Consider the following 17936-nt stretch of genomic DNA (forward strand, 5'->3'; position numbering starts at 1 on the left):
CTCATGATTAGTTTGGGGTTTTTTACTTATACTCTAATATTAAAAGTGCAGGGAAAAATGTAATGAGACTGAAATCTTAAGACAAACAAGGAAAAGAAAGCAAAAGAGAAAAATACAAATAAGCAGGATGTAAGTTATGTTAACTGCACCCAAACACTGATGTCAAGTGCTCTACCAGTGAAAAGGAACAAGTTTAGCAGCTGTAAAAGCTTGGGACATCACTCACCTCTTCACCTGCAGGACTGCAGCTCCCACACTCCACTGCCTTTTCCCCCTTCTGAGCAAAACATCCATTTTTCCTTGGATGTCTCCCAGCACAGCTCCCAGCGCTCCCCACGCTCAGCCTGAGAGCTCTGGGAACACCCTCTGACTTTATTGCCCAAATCATTCTGATTTATAGAAAAACAGCTCAGAATTCAGCCTGCACTTCTCCAGAGGGCAGAGGAGTGACTCTGGAGGAGCACCAGGAAGGATTTGTAGGAGGCAAGGTGTGTGTGCACCTGGAGAGTGGAACGAGCACCAGCACCTGCCCTGCTTGCAGGTGCCAACCACAGAACTCCCACTGACCTTCCTGTCCCTCATTAATTAATCCACCTCATTATCTCATTACAGATGCAAATAAACCAGTCTCTTCCAGATGAAGCCAATTTTCCCCCCAGTATCAGCCCAGTCCAGAGGCAGTGGGACAACATTCCTACACAGTTATCCCTGTGCAGTCCCAGGTTGCTCCAAGCCCCGTCCAACCTGGCCTTGGACACTTCCAGGGATGGGGCAGCCACAGCTTCTCTGGGCAACCTGTGGCAGGGCCTCCCCACCCTCATAGGGAACAATTTCTTCCTAATATCCAATATTGGAAGAATATATAAGAATATAAATCATCAGAATAAACTGTTACTTCCCTTTGCTCTCCTGCATATCTATAAATCCATCAACAGGACTCCAAAAACACCAAGTAAATTCCACTGCCATGAATGCTGAAGGAAAACTATTGCAGAGAACACAGCATTTGGTATTTAGTACTTAATTAAAGCTTCTAACTCCTAATTTCACCACAGGGATGTTATGTTTTGATATAATTATTTTTTTTTCCCCACTGACAGCTGCCTGGATGCACTTGCAATTCACTTGGAAACATGAACTGAGGCTCGTTTGCATGACAGGGAAAATTTTATAGCGGTTAAAACTGATTTTTAAAGTTATAACAAATCCTACTTTATAGTAATTATTAAAGCTAATCCTAGAAAACTGATACCTGAATCAAGTACCAATCACTAGCAATCCTGTAACACATATAAGTACCTTCTTACCTGCAGCCAAACTTGCCCAATCTGGGATTAGGCTCAATACCAGTCTTGCTTTAGGTTCTAAAACTTAGATTGTATTTAGAATTTTAGTAGAAACACCCCAAACATGCTTCCCAAACCTTCCCAGCTGCTCCCTAAAACTCTGCACCACCTCACTCAGGCCCCTTTTTTTTCCAGACACACTTGGTAGTGTCAGTCCTGACCCTTCCTGATAAGGAGCAACTCCCCAGAGGAGTTTCTGGCCACGATCCTGATGTAGACTCAGGTATTCAAAGAAGGATTACAAGCAAAATCCTCTGAATCCAGCAGTGAAAGATTCCTGTACTCCCAAAGTCACAACCCGGGAAGCAAATCTTTCCACCTCACTGAAGGATCACTGAGGATGCACCAACAGTGGCCTAATCACTGTTTATTGGCTCGTTTAAACACGCCCAAAAACCATGTTAGAACAAGCTGAACACCTGAAATTAGCAATTACTGTGGCTGCTTAATGAAGATGCAGAGTACAGAGCAGGAACTCGTTAATAACTTCCTAATGCTGCACTGGATGAAGGTTTCAATTGTAGTTTTCTTGCTCACTAGACACGAAAACAATTAAGAGGGACGGGAAATTATGATGCTCCATAACACTGTCCATTAATATCCTCCTAATGAGAGTTGAGCCCAAAAAAAAAAAAAAAAAAAACAGTTGTAATTTAGTCTTCTACAGTTCTGGGATGGAGACTGAGGTCATTACTCAATTCCTAAAATATCCAGATGCAAATAATACACAGGAAGTTCAAACACCCAAAATTCTGGAGCATTAGATTTTAATTGACATTTTTGTCTCTCCAGTGAATACACATTTTTAAATAGTGAAATACAGAGAGTATTTATTTACTATCTTTCTGTACTCCTGATATTCCACAGGGCTAAGCTGTATATTGCTCCAACAGAATCTCTAAATGAGTAATTGTTCCAAGGATTTCTCTTCCCACTGATGTCCTTCCCCATTAATTTTCTCCCTTCAGCACAGGCAGCAATTCACCACTTTCCTTCAGCTCCTGTAAAGAAATAAACACAGCAATTATGGACAATTTGTGATTATGCCAACAGGATTTCACCAGGGATTGGTGATGGATAAGGAAATAATTCCCTGACTAGGAAGGGAATGCATTGATGACTCACTAGAGGTCCCTCTTGGCCAAGACACTGAGGTTTATAATGTTATATTTAAATTCTATTTTGTGTCTATTTAGTAAGAGAGGCAAAATATTTAGTGGAAAGATAAACCTTTAAAAGAAGGGATTGTTATCAACCTGGTATGTAATTCCAGATTCTCCTCTTAGAGGTAACTCCAGATATATTTTAAGCATCCACAAAATTTTGCAACATCCAAAAGGCCTCGCAAAAGTGAAAAATTACCATCCCTTGATAAATTATGTTCCTCCTACCCATCAAAACCAACAAGATAATAACATATTCTAAGGATTCTGGATAAGAGGTACTTGCCCATATTATCTTGATGATTGAAATTCAAATTACAAGGCTGTTAACTTGTTAAAGAGCCAAATAACACCAGGAAACAGTTTTAAAATAACATGGAATATATATTCTTTTCCCTCATCTCAAGAGGAACAGCTGTCTCAGTTTTATTCCATATTATGCTGCATTAAAAAAATGCGATTTAAAACACTGACAACACTCATCCACCCATAGTGTGAATTAACACAGCCCAAAGACACAAATAGACAAATTATATTTAAATACCAGGGAGAGAATTTTGCAGCATCTCCCAATGCCCAGGACTCTACCTACTGATCACTGAAAAAGCCCCCACACTTGTTAAATAAATAGAATTATCTATATAATTTAAGCAATACCCACACTTGTTAAATAAATAAAATTAATCCATAAAATTTAAGTAATACCAGTATTTTTTAGAACTAAAAGAGATTTATTGATTGTGCCTTCCCAGGAGTTACAATGTCCATGGAATTGGCTATAAACCATCTAGACAGGAATGGGCTCAGGAGTATTTTGGGTTGAGAACTCTGGGCCTGCCGTGTTACAAAAATCAGAGGAGATGCAGATCTATTTTTGTAGCTGCAGGGGATGTTCAAACAACTGCAATAAACTTTGATTTTCTTCCAGGAATGAGACTGTTTGCAAGGAAAAATAAGTCTCACCCACCTGATTTGAGAAAAAAAGCAATGTCAGAAGTAAAACTAAGGAAGAGAAACCTGTAAAAATGGGTTTTACAGTAACTGAGGTGTTGTCAAGGAAATACATCCCACAGCTAAATGGGAATGTTGGAGATTTAAAGCCCCTTTCCCTGGGTGTGAGCTCAGAGGAATCACAGGAAAAGCATCTAAGTCGTTTGGGGTCAAAATTTAAGGCCACCACAGCAATTTCTGTAGGTTATGGGCAGAAAAAAAAAATCCTATTATTTGGAATAAAAAAATCTATTTAATCTCCAAATTCTCCCACTCCTACCTTCACAATGTCCAACCCTCCAACCAATTCTCCTTTCACGTAGAGCTGGGGGTACGTGGGCCAGTTGGAAAAGGTTTTTAATCCTTGTCTCACCTAAAAAAAAAAAAATAAATCTGAAATGTAAGTGTCTGCTTTAAAAATATGATTTTTAAATTATTTTTATTTATATTTATTTAGGTGGTTTTTTTTTCTCCAAAGCTCCAGGGGAATCCTCAGTGATGGAGAAGCTTCTTTACCTCCTCGTCTTCCAGGATATCAAAGGTCTCGTAGTCAATGCTAGAAAAAGGAAAAGAAACTCATCATTCACTGTGGAGTTTAGAAAAATTCTCAAATGAACAAAAACCCTCAAAAATTCTGGAAAACCCCTCACAATTCTCAAAAAAACCCCTCACAATTCTCAAAAAAAACCCCCCTCACAATTCTCAAAAAAAAACCCCTCACAATTCTCAAAAAAAAACCCCTCACAATTCCCCAAAAACAATTATCAAAAAACCCCTCACAATTCTCAAAAACACCTCTCAAAATTCTCAAAAATAGGTATATTTACAGCTTCCAAATTAATGAGATTTAACGGGTATTAGGAGGAAAAATCTCAATGCCAACTCTTATGCCAAGAACTGTAATGTAAAAAACGTCTAACTTTATAAGAAACTCTTTAAATTGCACAGATGACACACTAAAAAATTAAGCCATGTATCTTAGGCTCTTACTGGCCAGCATGTGTTCAAATTAATTCTGTTCACTATTAGCTTAAAAAAAATAAAATAAAAAAAGACACACACACGAACTTTGGAGGTTTTTATTAAAGTTCTAAGAACTGGCACTTTTCAAGGATGTGGAATCCTGCAAGTGGACAAGGATTTCAGTAGCTGCTGTCTATTTTTGAGTTGTATATTGATATATAGTTATTTATTATCTCCACAAGCCCATCCTAACACCCAGTAATGAATTCAACTGCTTTCAAAAACTATTTAAAAACAGAAACTTATATCTGGGGAACTATTCCACCAGTATTTTCTAACCTCTTGATTTATAAAATGCAGTTTTTAAACCAAAACTTGCTTCCCAAGAAAAAACAGTTACTTACCCAGTGTTATTCATAATTTCTATAATTTGCTTGCTGAAGCCACATTTTGCCATCTAAAATATAAAACATGCATTAAAATCTAGATCTGTTGTATTTAATCCACAAAATTCCACATCCTCAGCTATTCCCGATTTATTGCTGGATAAGCCATTCCACTTAATCCCTTTTTCATCCTTTATATCCTGCTTTATGTGGATTTATAGAATAAGTGTGCTTTACTTTGAGACATCACTAGCCTTTATTTGCCATTCCAACAAACTACAACTAATACACAGTTGTTAAGTACAGCAATTCTCAATTAAAATTAATTAATAATTAATACCTACTGTAAAGTCCTCACATTGGCAGTATAAGGACAAAAACACCCGATATTTTTTTAGACACTGAATTTATATTCAGGAACAATAAAAAACAGGGACTTTTCTAGGGCTTAGAGAAGCACCAAATAAAAGGACAAATAACTACGTTTCCAGCACTATTAACTGAATTAAGAAAAAATTAGGCAATTATCACTGTTTAAAAAATATATAATATATTCTGCAAGATTTTATCTCACCTGCTTGTTTCCCTTCATAAAGAGCATCACAGGAGCTTTGTTTATCAAGGATTTGAGCCTAGGGAAAGCAGGAAAAAGACGTAAAACACCTTGGTTATTATTCCAAAGTTTGTTTTGAGAGGAAAACAAAGTGCAAAACCAAAATAAAACTGAGAATTCCAGACTGGTTTGGGTTGGAAGGGACCGTCCAGCCTATCCCATTCCAGGACCAGGCTGCTAAAAAAAATTGATAAAAACTTCACACCCCCATTCCACAGGTGTTTCTGCAGCTCCTTAGGGAGACAATTAACAACTTTAACTACTAAAACACTTTAGGGAAGTAGAAGACATTCCCTATTGTCTGATTTCCCCCAAAAGATCAGCCAAAGCAAAAAATCATGGATAAATTCAATCATGTTGCTCCTTATGCTGTGGAAGTGTTAATTATCACCACACTGAAATGGAATGTATCAAATTTTTTCTTCACTGCACTGAGAAGGCAAAAGAACCTGGAGGAGTCACATCCAGAGCACAGAAAAACCTGGAATCTGTGCTTCCAAGTACAGTCCACCTTCTTGGAAAAACATCCCCTTTGCATGTCTTAATGGCACCATTCCCATACAAATGAGGGGAAAAAAAAAGCCACATCTAAGAGCAACTTGTGCAGCAGAGTGACTGATGTCCAGACGTCAGATATCCAGAGCCTGGATTCCTGGGAGTGGAGCTTCAGATGGGGAGGTTAAAGGAGGACAAATTGCCTTCCAGATACTCCATCCAAGTCAGGAATCAACAGAATTCCCACTGCTGCAGCACAGATTTGTGTTGCCAAGGTGAAGGGAAACAGGAACTGAAGGACACGAGTAAAATGAGGAGACAAGAGCAGGGATTCTCTCCAGTGACATCAGAGGCCTATGGCAAATAAAGCTGATAAAAGCTACTCGTGTTTAAAAGACGATTTTTGCAGTTATCTCTAAAGAATTAAATTCTCAAAAGAGACACAAGAAGGAATCTCTGTATTCCTGCTACAAGTAAAAATTAAACCACAAATAAAACTAAAGACTACTGGGTCAGTACCACTTTATATTAAGTGATTGCTGGATAAAAACCAGAAGATTTGAAACAACTGAAGAGTTCTGTAAGTAAGTTCTTGATGTATTTTTTTATAAAATCAAAGAGCAGGAATTTATAGGAGGCTTTCCCCTATGCGAACAAACTTAAATGAAACCTCCAAAATAATCACCCTGCAAATAATGATAAAATTCCTCCCACCTGTCCTCCAACTTCTGGGCCTTGGGACACATCGTGTCCAGCTCTCCAGATGCCTCAAGTTCCTAGGGAAATTGGGAAGGAAAATCACGTGTAAAAGGCAAGAAAAACATGCTCTGACAACCACATAAACTCAGAAAATCCCAGTTTCTTACCTTGATAATATCCAGCCCCCCTATGAGCTCTCCATTCACATAGAGCTGAGGGTAAGTTGGCCAGTTGGAGTAAGTTTTGAGTCCCTGACGAACTTCTTCATCAGAAAATATGTCAAAGCTGCTGAAGGAAACACCATGTTTGTTCAGGATCTCCACCATCTGCCTGCTGAAACCTGCAGAGACAGAAAAAGGAATTAAATAGGATTTTTAACAAAGCATTCCCATGTCTGCATCAAACCTTATTCAGTTAAAAAATGTGAGTTTTCTGGATAGAAAGTTCAAAACAGCTCTAGTTGTTCTTCTTTACTCTATCAATACCCTCAAATATTATAAATGGGAAAAAAACCACATTTATGACTGCTAATTGATTTATTAGTTTAACTTAAAACCTGACTTTCATGTTTTCTACTATTTTGCTTTAGGAGCATCTTTTCCTACTTTGTGGTAAAAGGCAAATTCCTTTTAAGATTTTTTATGTTCTCCTGAGTACTTAATATTATTTTACTCCCCTTGTGACACTTCCATACCATGTTTTGTTTCCCTTAATGACAGATTTTCTTATGTCCTGCCCTCAGCAGGATATTAAGCACTGAATATTATGATTTTACAACCAGGTTTTATAAGTTTAGCAGTGGCCAATTTGAGAAGAAAAGTTTCTCCCTTCTGTAACTAAGCATCTTTTTCCCAAGAAAATCATCACATTATTTGTAAAAAAAACTGTAGGTATGAAAATTTTATTATTATGGAATTTACATTCATCTTTTTACACCTCCCAGACAACACAATCCCACCGTTTGCAAAAAGGATCCGGGAGAATTTGCCCATAAATCAATGTGATAATAAGGTTTTATATCTTTGCCAACTCGTTCTGGTTTGCATTCAAACACCCTTGCAATCCTACCAATTCCCTCAAAGAATTCCAACAAATGCTGTGCAGACAAATGAAAACCTCTATACAAATATTAAATAAAAAAAAAAAAAAGGGGAGAGACAATGCTTAAAGGCTTTAATAAAAGAATAAAAACCCAAGGTTTAAACGGGGAAAAGGATGGAAGTGGCAGAACAGAATAACCTTTGATTTCAGCTCTTAGCTTTGAAATATGGGGTTTTATTGCAGTTTTCATGTGTAATTTATTGAGATATGAAGCAGCAGTTTTTATACTTGTGGCATCCAAGTTGCTTTTCTTTGCACAACTGAAGTGTTGAGCTCATGTACAGCCTGAAGTCAAACAGATCCTGGAATTTCTCCTACATCTGGGAGTTCATTAATAAACAGCTAAAGGCTGATTGCTGGTGGTTATTCCAATATATTAACTCGTTTCTACTGTAAGGAACTGGGGAGGGGAAAAAAAAAAACACCAGCTTTATTTTAGCTGTAGGCAATTCCATGCAAACCAGAAAGATTGATTGGTTGGGGCTCATTCGAAAGTGATGTGTTTAGGAATAAAATGCCCAAACAACCTCACTTCCATAACAAAAGGGAATTTAGGTTGAATTTCTGAAGAAGTGCCTGACAAGGAACAATTAAACTGCTGACAAAATGGTTTAAGTGTTATCTGTGTGATCACAGATTCCACAGCAGTAAAAACATCCTGAACAAAATATGGATGCAGCAAATAAATAAATACTGCCAAATAAATGCCAATACCACCAAACAAATATCAACATTGCCAAAGAAATACCAATACTAGTAAGTACATGCCAAGACTACCATAAATCCACTGAAATAATACAACATCTGTAGCAACCACATAGAAGTGTCAGTAAACACACATCTGACAGGAGAAGCCATACCCCAATCTCTACTCAGCTGGTTTATCCAAGGAAAAAAATACCAAAAACTACAACAAAATCGCCAAATTCCTGCTGGATAAGGTCCCCTTCACTTGCCAACTGAACCAAAGAGTCCAGCAAGTCTTACTTGTATCAAAATAGATACACATCAAAAATATCTTCACCTTTAAACAAGCCTGACACCTGTACTTATTTCTATTTTTATTACTTCTACTACTGATAAAACAGATCCAGATCATCACTGACAAAATTTTAAATTATCTTCACTTTGAAAAAGATGAAAATGTTGACAAAATGTTTAATTACCTTCACCTTGAAAAAGATTTTGTCTTTTTTAGGAAATTCGGTGAACCCAACTAACATTTCCCAACTACTGCCAGGAACCAGAACATCAGCCTAAGGCAGAGCAATATGTACCTGCAAATTAAGAGCTGGCAGTTCAAATAATTTCATGTGTTCAGTCCATTTTAACACTTCCAATTTTAATATATACTTCTATTTAGGTAACTACCTGCTGTGCACTTTTCCTGGGGTACCAGGGAACTGAAAGCTTGAAGACATATCTCAATAACCCCAAATTTTAGACACCCCAAAAGTACTCAGAAATCTCAGAAGCTCATCAGAGCCTACTACAGAATAGGCCAAAATGTCCATTCCTAGAAAATGATCTATAATTTCCCATTGTAAGGAACTTCTACACACTTACAACCACATTGGTACATGATACAAATGCAGAATTATCTACACAGAAATAGATGGAACTTCAGCTCTTCACAGGAAGATATAGACTATTTTCAGCCCAAAGCACCCAATTCAACCCCAGCAGGCCCTTCCAGCAGTTCAACCACTGTGGCCTCTCCTCTCAGCTCCTTTATTTGCCAAGTATTGTTCCTGAATCAAAGCCACCTGAAATTAAGGAAAATACTCCTATATTCAGTCTAGGGACTCAGCTTCTCAATTTCAACAACTATAGAAGAGCAGAGGCTTCCTAGTACTTAAAAATTTTGTCTTTTGACATTTGTCCTGAGCTTTTCATGCAGAGCAACTCTTCAAGTTAGTCAGAAACTGAGCACCAAACTGTGAGCAAGAGTTAAGAGAATGAGGTTGAAGAAAAAAAACATTTCCACTGAGGGAGAAACACACAGAATCATGGAGTGGTTTGGGTGGGAAGGGACCTTAAAGCTCATCCAGTGCCACCCCCTGCCATGGGCAGGGACACCTTCCACTACCCCAGGTTGCTCCAAGTCCCGTCCACACCATGAATAAACACAGGAAAACTGTCCCAGTTCCAGGATAGCACTGCACATCCCATACTCTTCAGGAAGCTCCTAATCTGTGACTCCATTTCCACAATTTAACTGAGGGAATAACAATTCCTCAGCTGCATCTGGGCAACACGAAAACCCTCCCATTAACAGGCGAACAAGACGCTGTTGGGACGTATCTCCCCAAACCCCCATAAATCCGACAAATGCCGCCAAACTGGACACGAACTCCAGGAATTCCTTACCACAGCGAGGTTCTTTGGGAGAGCCCTTCATGAAGAGCATGCAAGGGGCAGCGTTGATGAGCTTCTTCAGCCGTGAGTTGAGATCCTCCTTGGTGCTGTCGCTGGAGGGGGGAGACAGGGACGTGCCGGATATGTGGCGCTGCACCTTCTTGGTCAGCTCGGGGGCATGGGCACCATCCAGCCTGTCCACTTTCTGGGAATTCTGAAGGAACCAAAGCACAGGCTCGGGTTAAAAATAAACAATAATTAATAAATAAATGAATAAAAATGCATGAATCCCAAACCAGCTAAGGAAGCTCTGAAATATTACACAGGAAGTGCAAAAATCATTTCTATCTACTTTTTTTAGGTTCCACTAGATAGACTTCAATCAGATACGGAAGTGTTCCCTCACTGAGAAAGTTCTTAAGGTTCTGGGAGCAGTATTACAAAAGTATACATATTAAGGGTCCACGTGGAATCCAGTTTCTCTTAAATCCATTTTCCCTTAAATAAATTTTCTCTTAAACCTGTTTTCTCTTACCTTAAAGAACAAAAACGTTGGAACAGAACTAATTCCATATTTTTCAGATACTTCAGGCACGGCTTCAGCTTCCAACTGAAAACCAAAGCAAAAACCACCAGATTATTTTCGTAATCTTCTTTCAAGCTTCCAGACAGCATTGACACACGCACAGTGAATGTTCTTCTGGGCATTTTCTACATTTAAACAGGGTCTGATGCTGAAGTTTGGGAGACATTTGCATTTAAATGAGACTCTCTGTGCTGGGTGTCTCCCCCTGAACCTCGGCGGTGTCAAAACAGGTTCAGAGGTTTTTATTTTGTTGCACATTCCAAGAGGCGCCCGGAGGCTGCGAATAAAATTTTTGGTGCACTCGTGACCCCGTAAATTTTCAATCCCGTGCAGCTCCCACTATATTGAAATCCATAAATCACTGACCCAGCCATGTCACCTCACGGGGCGGGAGTTGTGCCCACAGCAATCCCGGCTCTTGGCTCTATTGACTCACTCCGGGGCTCTACATCACCACTGACATTCGCAGCCTCCTGCATATTAGCCAGGAAAAAGGAGGGGTTCTTCCCCACTAAACTTTATTTTTAACTCCTGCAAGGCTGCCGAGTGGCAAACTTGAGCTTATTGCTTCCAGTTTTATCCAGCATTCAGTGCACAACTTGAAACTATGGAACGTAGCAATTTGTTATGAAAATGTGTCTTAATCAACTCAAATTTTGAGCTGCTCCAGCTCTACAGGCTCTTAATGAGCCCACTAATTACAGAAGCAAACCAGTAATATCAAAACTGAAAGCCCAAGCCTCACATCCTCTTCTAGTAAATCAATGCTCCAATTGAGAAACTAAAGCTAGAAATTGAAAGCTTATATTCAATTGAAATTGAATTGAAAGAGAATAGATAATTCCAATTACCTATTCTCTTTACAGTGGCATATGATGACTTCTACATTTAAAATTAATTATCTTTCCCAGTAAAACTTCCTGCTTGGATACTTCTTTGTATTTGTTATGTTTATTTATTTATCTATTTATTTGTTTCTTTATTCATTTAGAGGTAATTCCACTCAGAACAGATTTAATTTCATATTTCAGTAACTTGATCTTACTGGTACAACTTTCCAAAATGTTGCTTCCAAATGTTTTAGAATCTACACACAACTTTCATTTCAACCAAATATCTGAGGAATTAACAAGTATCTGACAAATAAAATGAAGGTTTGGATATTTTGGAACACAAAATGCCACAAAACTTTCAAAATCAAACACATTCCTTATGAGGAGCTTCTCCCACCAAAACATGTATCAAGAAAATTCACCCAAGAATTGCAGTAGCTTATTTTCTCTGACCAACTAATATTTGGAGGAGGGAAGCAGGGGGAAGGATGTGCCATTATCTTAGTTTTACAACACTGGACCACTTTGGAACCTTATTAATAGAAAATAAATTGCAGCAGAATAATAAAGATCATAAATAAATATCACATGAATAATAAAAAGGCAACTGAGAGTTTTCAAATGCTGTTGGCCTGACTAAAAGCTACTAAACTCCAGATAAATTTAAGCATCTTGAATCTGCAAAATGTTGAAAACTGATCTTTTGAACCTTTGAGACATAAAATATCATTAAAATAGTTCTGACCTGTTTTACAAACACCAACTGAGAGGCACCATTAAAAAACACAGAACCTGAAGGCTTAGTGGAAGAAATCAAATTCCAGCACTCACAGCTGGCTCCTCCAGGACTCCCTGCCCTCAGCACTACAGAGGTGTCTCACTAATGAGAGAAATTCATATTAAAACCAACAGCATGTAGACGAAGTGCATTCATTTCTCCTTCCCCCTGGACCTCTTACTGGGATGTGCAGAGATTCTCACAAAAACAGAGTATCTCAGCTGTGTTTCTGTCATCCAGAACTACACAGCTGTCATCTGAGAGTGCCAGTGTTGTACAGATGGAATTCACCTTCCTGAAGGTTCATCTTTAGTACCATGGAAATCCTCTGTGAATTCTGAGATCCCTTTAACTGACCAACAACATCAGGGTTGGAAGTGTATGGTTTTTTAAGGTCTTTCCAACCCAAACACTTCCAGAATTCCATGTCTGACACGACCAATGGTGGAAGCACCTCTGGGACAACAGATTTAGGAAAGTGAAAATGTGTTCAAGTCACATCCTCAATTACGAAGCCACTTCAAAACCAACCTCATCCATATTTGGTAGTACTTTAGTTTATAATAATGACTGTTCTGTGTTTAAAAGAGGCTCCTCTGCCTGACTCACCTGCACAAAGGTGACCTGTGTGTGCTCCTTGGCCAGTGCTGCCATGACCTCGTTCATCTGTGCACACTGAGGGGCCCATGGTGCCCAGAAATGGACAACTACCAGGGACCTGGGAAAACCAACAGCATTTAATTGTTAAGGAAAGACTCAAGCAAAAATAAACAGAACCACAGAGTCACTTAGGCTGGAAAAGAACTCCAAGGTCACTGAGTCCAACCTGTGCCTGATCCCCACCTTGGCACCCAGACTAGAGCACTGAGTGCCACGTCCAGTCGTTCCTTGGACACCTCCAGGGATGGGGACTTCATAAAACAACCCACTCACACTCACATCACCTTCCTCAGGAAACAGAAAATCCAGCAAGTGAAACCAGGAACGTTTTCTAGGACTTGCCCAGAGAACTTCAATGCTTATTAAGGAAACATTTCAAACCCCAACCAGCCTCAATGCAAAGAAAAATGTCTCACAAATGCTATTTTTCTGCTTTTATTCGCTTCAACTTCTTATTCCAGCCTCGATCAAGTTTCCTGGAATGTTTTGGATTGATTCCATAGAGCATTTAAAGCTGGGAAGTCACAGGTGTCAACAGAAATCCCATCACACTGGGTACCAGGAGCTAATTCCCACAAACTTAAACATACAAGTTATTGGAATTTTCAATTCCCTTTTCTAGTTTTGCTGAGGTCAAACCCACTGGATAATGGGAATAAAGAGTAAAAGAAATCAAGTCAACAATATCACAGAAGCCATTTAGTGTCTTTTATTACTAAATAATGGACATCCATTATAAATTGTAATAGCAGGACAACATCCTTAGTGGAATAGTTACCTGCCGTAACCACACACCCTGAATACTTTAAGGTTCATAAACTTGATTTTCCAAAACAATTCTAGAAAATTTTGGTAGAAAACCAACAGGAAAACCTTTCTCTTTCCCCATCATGCCCTCGGAGTGTGGTCATGATTCAAAAGACAACTAAAACTTCAATTAAGGAATGACAAGGCAGCTTTGTTGTTGTGCAAGTTTCAACCTTGCAAATTTAGACCTGAGCTCAGGAACAGTCCAGGGCAATCTTCTCCAGGGTCCTCCCCTGGATAATTCTCAAAGACTCTCATACATGAGATCCCAAAACTGTCTCTCCCGAACTCCAACAAAACAGAGCAGGGGAAGGGGCAGGTTCTAGCCCAGGCAGCCCTCACAGACAGGGGTCTCTTCAACATTCCCACAGTTTTCAGCTCACAGATACATTTAAATAAGACTTTTGAGCCAACAGGGACAGCTTTTCACACCACACCAACCAACACTTCTTGCCACAGTGTAATGAGGAGAAAATAATTAGGCAGGTTGGGCACTGATACATTTGAGAACACCCAGTGACAATGAGAGAACATTTAAAATGCAAAAAGCAGCAGCAACTTGCAAATTTATGGGACAAGGTGCTTCCACTTGCTAAAAAATTAGTGGAAGAGAACAGAGGACACAGACATAGTCTAATGGCCACACATTAGGGCAAAGCACTAATTACTGTTTTGATGCACCTTCTTTCCATTAACTTTTCCATTCTCCACCAGGAATGCAGATTCTTACCCCGCATTTCCAAGTTCTCAGTTTAATTTAGTGTCCATAGCAGGACACATCTGATCACAGGAATGGTGGAGGGCAAATAATCACATGATTATTTAATCCCCATCCCACCAGAGCCCATCTTTCCTTCCCAACATCCGTTTACAACAAACTCAATTTTTAAATTAATTTAAATTAAACATATTTTAGTGTAATTTGCACCAAGAGTTTTAGGGTTGGGTTTTGTTGGGGTTTTTAATTAATTCACAGAATGTTTCCAATTTTACAACTGAACTGCCCTCTGAGCACTTAAATTTAACCTTAAATAAAAAATAGCAAGAGAAACAGAAAACATTAAGAATTAAAATAAAGACTTGGCAAAATGAAGCACATAAGTGATTCTAAACAAAGCATTCCCTGCATCCCTGCAAAGTACTCCCTGCATTTTGACACATGACAGTTCCCTCTGCAATGTCCCCACACAAGAATTCAGCTGAAGGACAATTCCAGAAAATAAAATGGAAGTGATGCAGCAAGTTTCAAATAATTTTGGTTTCTTCTTCCCATAATCAACATTTATCAAGGTTTCTTTATGCTGTCCTTAGGAATGTGATGCTGGTGGTTTCATCACACATTTAATCAGTTAAGCACCCACTCATCTGTAATTATAGTGCTGCTTCATGCAACTCTTGTCCCCCAAAGTAAAACACGAGCATGGGACGCTGGAATAAAATCCCTGGAAGTGTCCAAAGCCAGGTTGGACAGGAGTTGAAGCAACCTGGTCTAGCAGAAGGTGTCCCTGCCCATGGCAGGGGTTGGAATGGATGAGCTTTAATGTCCATTCCAACCCAAAACATTCCATGACTCCATGAAAGGAGAATTATTCGTTTTTAGAGCACAAAAACAGATTAACCAGAGGAACCAGATTAAGCAGAGGAACCAGCACCGCGGACGAAATGAATAATTTGATGCCACTTTCCTTCTCGATAAACAACCCAGTGCTGCTGTTTCCACCGTGCAGTGACCGCTGTTTTTGCTGACTCTCAGCAACCTGCAGAAGAACAACCTGAAATCGCAGGGTAGCTCTATCTTACATCATTTTTCTGCCGATCTGCCCATCTGGCCTCCGTTTTTCCCTACAGGAGCTGCTGCAGGGCGATACCTCCAGCTGTGCCCTCCCGGAGCACCCCCGGGGGGGAGAACCGGGGCTCAAGAGCATCGCGCCAAGACCCAAACCCGGAGCTTTTGTTCAATTTATGGGCTTGGTTGGTTGTTTTTATTTTTTTTTTTTTTTTTTTAGTCTTTCCCCGGGCGGGTTCCACTGAGCCCCGAGCTGTGCCCAGGGAGGACGCCGGGATGGGAACCCCCGGGAAGGAACCCCAGGGACGGCACGGCCGGGACGGGACTCGCGGAGGGAACCGCGGGATGGGAACCCTTTGGGATGGGCAAGACGGGACCCCCGTGGCACCCTTCGGTGCCCCCTCACCTGTCGCGGAGCTGCAGCAGCTCCTGGAGCTGCTCGGCGGATCCCGCGGCCGCCACCGCCCCCGCCATGGCCCGGCAGGGACAGAGGGAGGGACGGAGGGAGGGGACACGGGGCACGTGGGGACACCGGGGGCCACGTGGATCCGCCTGCATCATGTGGATCCGCCTGGATCCGCGGGGGGTTTCCTCCCCCCCCCCGCCCCGTGACGCGGCGCCTGGGGAAAAAAAAAAAAAAAAAAAAAAAAAAAAAAAAAAAAAAAAAAAAAAAAAAAAATATAAAAAAAAAAAAAAAAAAAAAAAAAAAAAAAAAAAAAAAAAAAAAAAAAAAAAAAAAAAAAAAAGTCCTATTTCCCACCGCTTTTTTCGTGGTGGTTCCAAACCCCGTGCAAGGTGGCCCGGAGCGCTGCTGTTCCGGGAGTGTGTAATTCCGTGTATGTTCGAAAGTAAAAGTAAATATTTTTGTTAAAATAATATAAGTGACATCAGAAAAAATAATAACACTCGAGAAAAAAAATATTTGTAAATATACGTGAAATCTTTGAAATATGGAAAATGTAAATTTTCCTTAAGAAAGGCTGGTCTTCGGTCTCTGTAGACTTTCGAGCCTAATCAACAAGAAATGTGATTTAATCTATGAAACTGAGTATCCAGCAAGCTCGAAGTGGTATCCTGGTGTTGGAAAGACAAATTCCTGGTCAGTGGAATTGCCTTGTTAAAGTGTAGGACTTGACATTTATTAGTGATCTCGACAAGAGGCTCTTGGGTCTCCCTGGAGTCTTCTCTTCTCCAGGTAAACACCCCCAGCTCTCCCAGCCTGGCTCTGGAGCAGAGGGTCTCCAGCCCTTGGAGCATCTCCATGGCCTCCTCTGGACTTGCTCCAGCAGCTCCAAATCCTTCCTGTGCTGAGACCCCAGGGCTGGAGGCAGCTCTGCAGGTGGGGTCTCACCTGAGGGGGCGGAGAGGCAGAATCCCCCCCTTCCCTGCTGCCCACGCCGTGGGATCAGCCCAAGACATCCACAAGCACCCCCAAATCCTTCTCCCAGGGCTGCTCCATCTGTTCATCCCCAGCCTGGATTGATCCTGGCCGTTGCCCTGACCCAGGTGCAGCACTAAACCCCACGAGATTCCCGAGATCCCACAGCTCCAGTTTGTCCAGGTCCCTCTGGATGGCCTTGTCCTTCAGGTGTGTCACTGATGGTACCCTTGACCCCTTCATTTGTGTCCTTAATGAAGGTATCAAGTAACATTAGTCCCAGAATGTACCCTGAGGGGCACTGCTGGTCACTCCTGTCCATCAGGACTCTGAGCCATTGATCACCACCCTCTGGAATATCAGGTTGATGCTCAGGACGACACGTTCCCATTTTCCTTTGTGTTTGCCAAGCTGTTCTGTGGAAAAGAATCTGAGATGTTGTCAAGTGAAATGAGATTCTCACTCCTGGAGCTCACGGCCCATAAATCTGTAGCTGGAAGCAGGATTACCCCTGGTGATGGGAAATTCGGTGTGGAGAGATGGAACAGGACAAGAAGAGTGCCTAATAATCCTTCTGAGGCAGAAAGAGAAAAAAAGCTAAAATACTCTTATCTCTGTTAAAAAGATGGTCATAAAGCATCCTGAAATTTTACTGTTCTAATAAATTTAAGGTCAATTTTTTACACATTAATCTTCAGTATTTTGCAAGAAATCTCAAGACCAAACCAGAAATTAGTAAAAAATAAAATATTAGTATTTCCATTTGTCTTTTCTCAAAGACCATTTCTAAGAAAACAAAAGCCTATTTCTGACAAAAAAAAAAGAAAAAGAAAAAGAAAAATATATAAAACTACATATTTTCTGTAAATAAATGCTAGTTGATGTAAAGTACATGCGTGGAGGGAAGAAAGTCTAATTCTGTATATTTTCTCTGACATTTTAAACTGAACAAAACCCAGCGGAGTAATCAGAAATGTGAACCTTTGGGGAAAGC

At 40.2% G+C, this 17936-nt stretch overlaps 1 protein-coding gene across 1 annotated transcript; it reads right to left on the bottom strand.

Moving 5' to 3' along the window:
* Nucleotides 1-2096: 2096 nt before the first annotated feature.
* On the bottom strand, nucleotides 2097-16102 carry GLRX3 (glutaredoxin 3). Its single transcript, XM_027884608.1, has 11 exons — nucleotides 15971-16102; nucleotides 12921-13029; nucleotides 10650-10724; nucleotides 10127-10328; nucleotides 6823-6995; nucleotides 6671-6732; nucleotides 5423-5480; nucleotides 4867-4919; nucleotides 4016-4055; nucleotides 3780-3872; nucleotides 2097-2347 (listed from the first exon to the last, which is right to left on the bottom strand). The coding sequence occupies exons 1-11, from the start codon at nucleotides 16036-16038 to the stop codon at nucleotides 2297-2299; spliced, it is 984 nt and encodes a 327-aa protein (XP_027740409.1). The 5' UTR covers nucleotides 16039-16102; the 3' UTR covers nucleotides 2097-2296.
* Nucleotides 16103-17936: the final 1834 nt, after the last annotated feature.

The sequence above is a fragment of the Empidonax traillii genome, unplaced genomic scaffold, assembly GCF_003031625.1.
Source record: "Empidonax traillii isolate 1590-97213 ecotype Southwest subspecies unplaced genomic scaffold, ASM303162v1 scaffold150:size1405651, whole genome shotgun sequence".
Classification (NCBI taxonomy): domain Eukaryota; kingdom Metazoa; phylum Chordata; class Aves; order Passeriformes; family Tyrannidae; genus Empidonax; species Empidonax traillii.

What these genes read in the sequence shown, in the direction of transcription:
- GLRX3 (XM_027884608.1), bottom strand. Translation starts at nt 16,038, where the DNA reads ATGGCGGGGGCGGTGGCGGCCGCGGGATCCGCCGAGCAGCTCCAGGAG. An exon ending in GCCCAGAAGTTGGAGGACAG is followed by an intron (nt 5,481 to 6,670) that starts GTGGGAGGAATT and finishes TGCTTTCCCTAG; the next exon opens with GCTCAAATCCTTGATAAACA. An exon ending in GAGGGTTGGACATTGTGAAG is followed by an intron (nt 2,348 to 3,779) that starts GTAGGAGTGGGA and finishes ATTTCTTTACAG; the next exon opens with GAGCTGAAGGAAAGTGGTGA.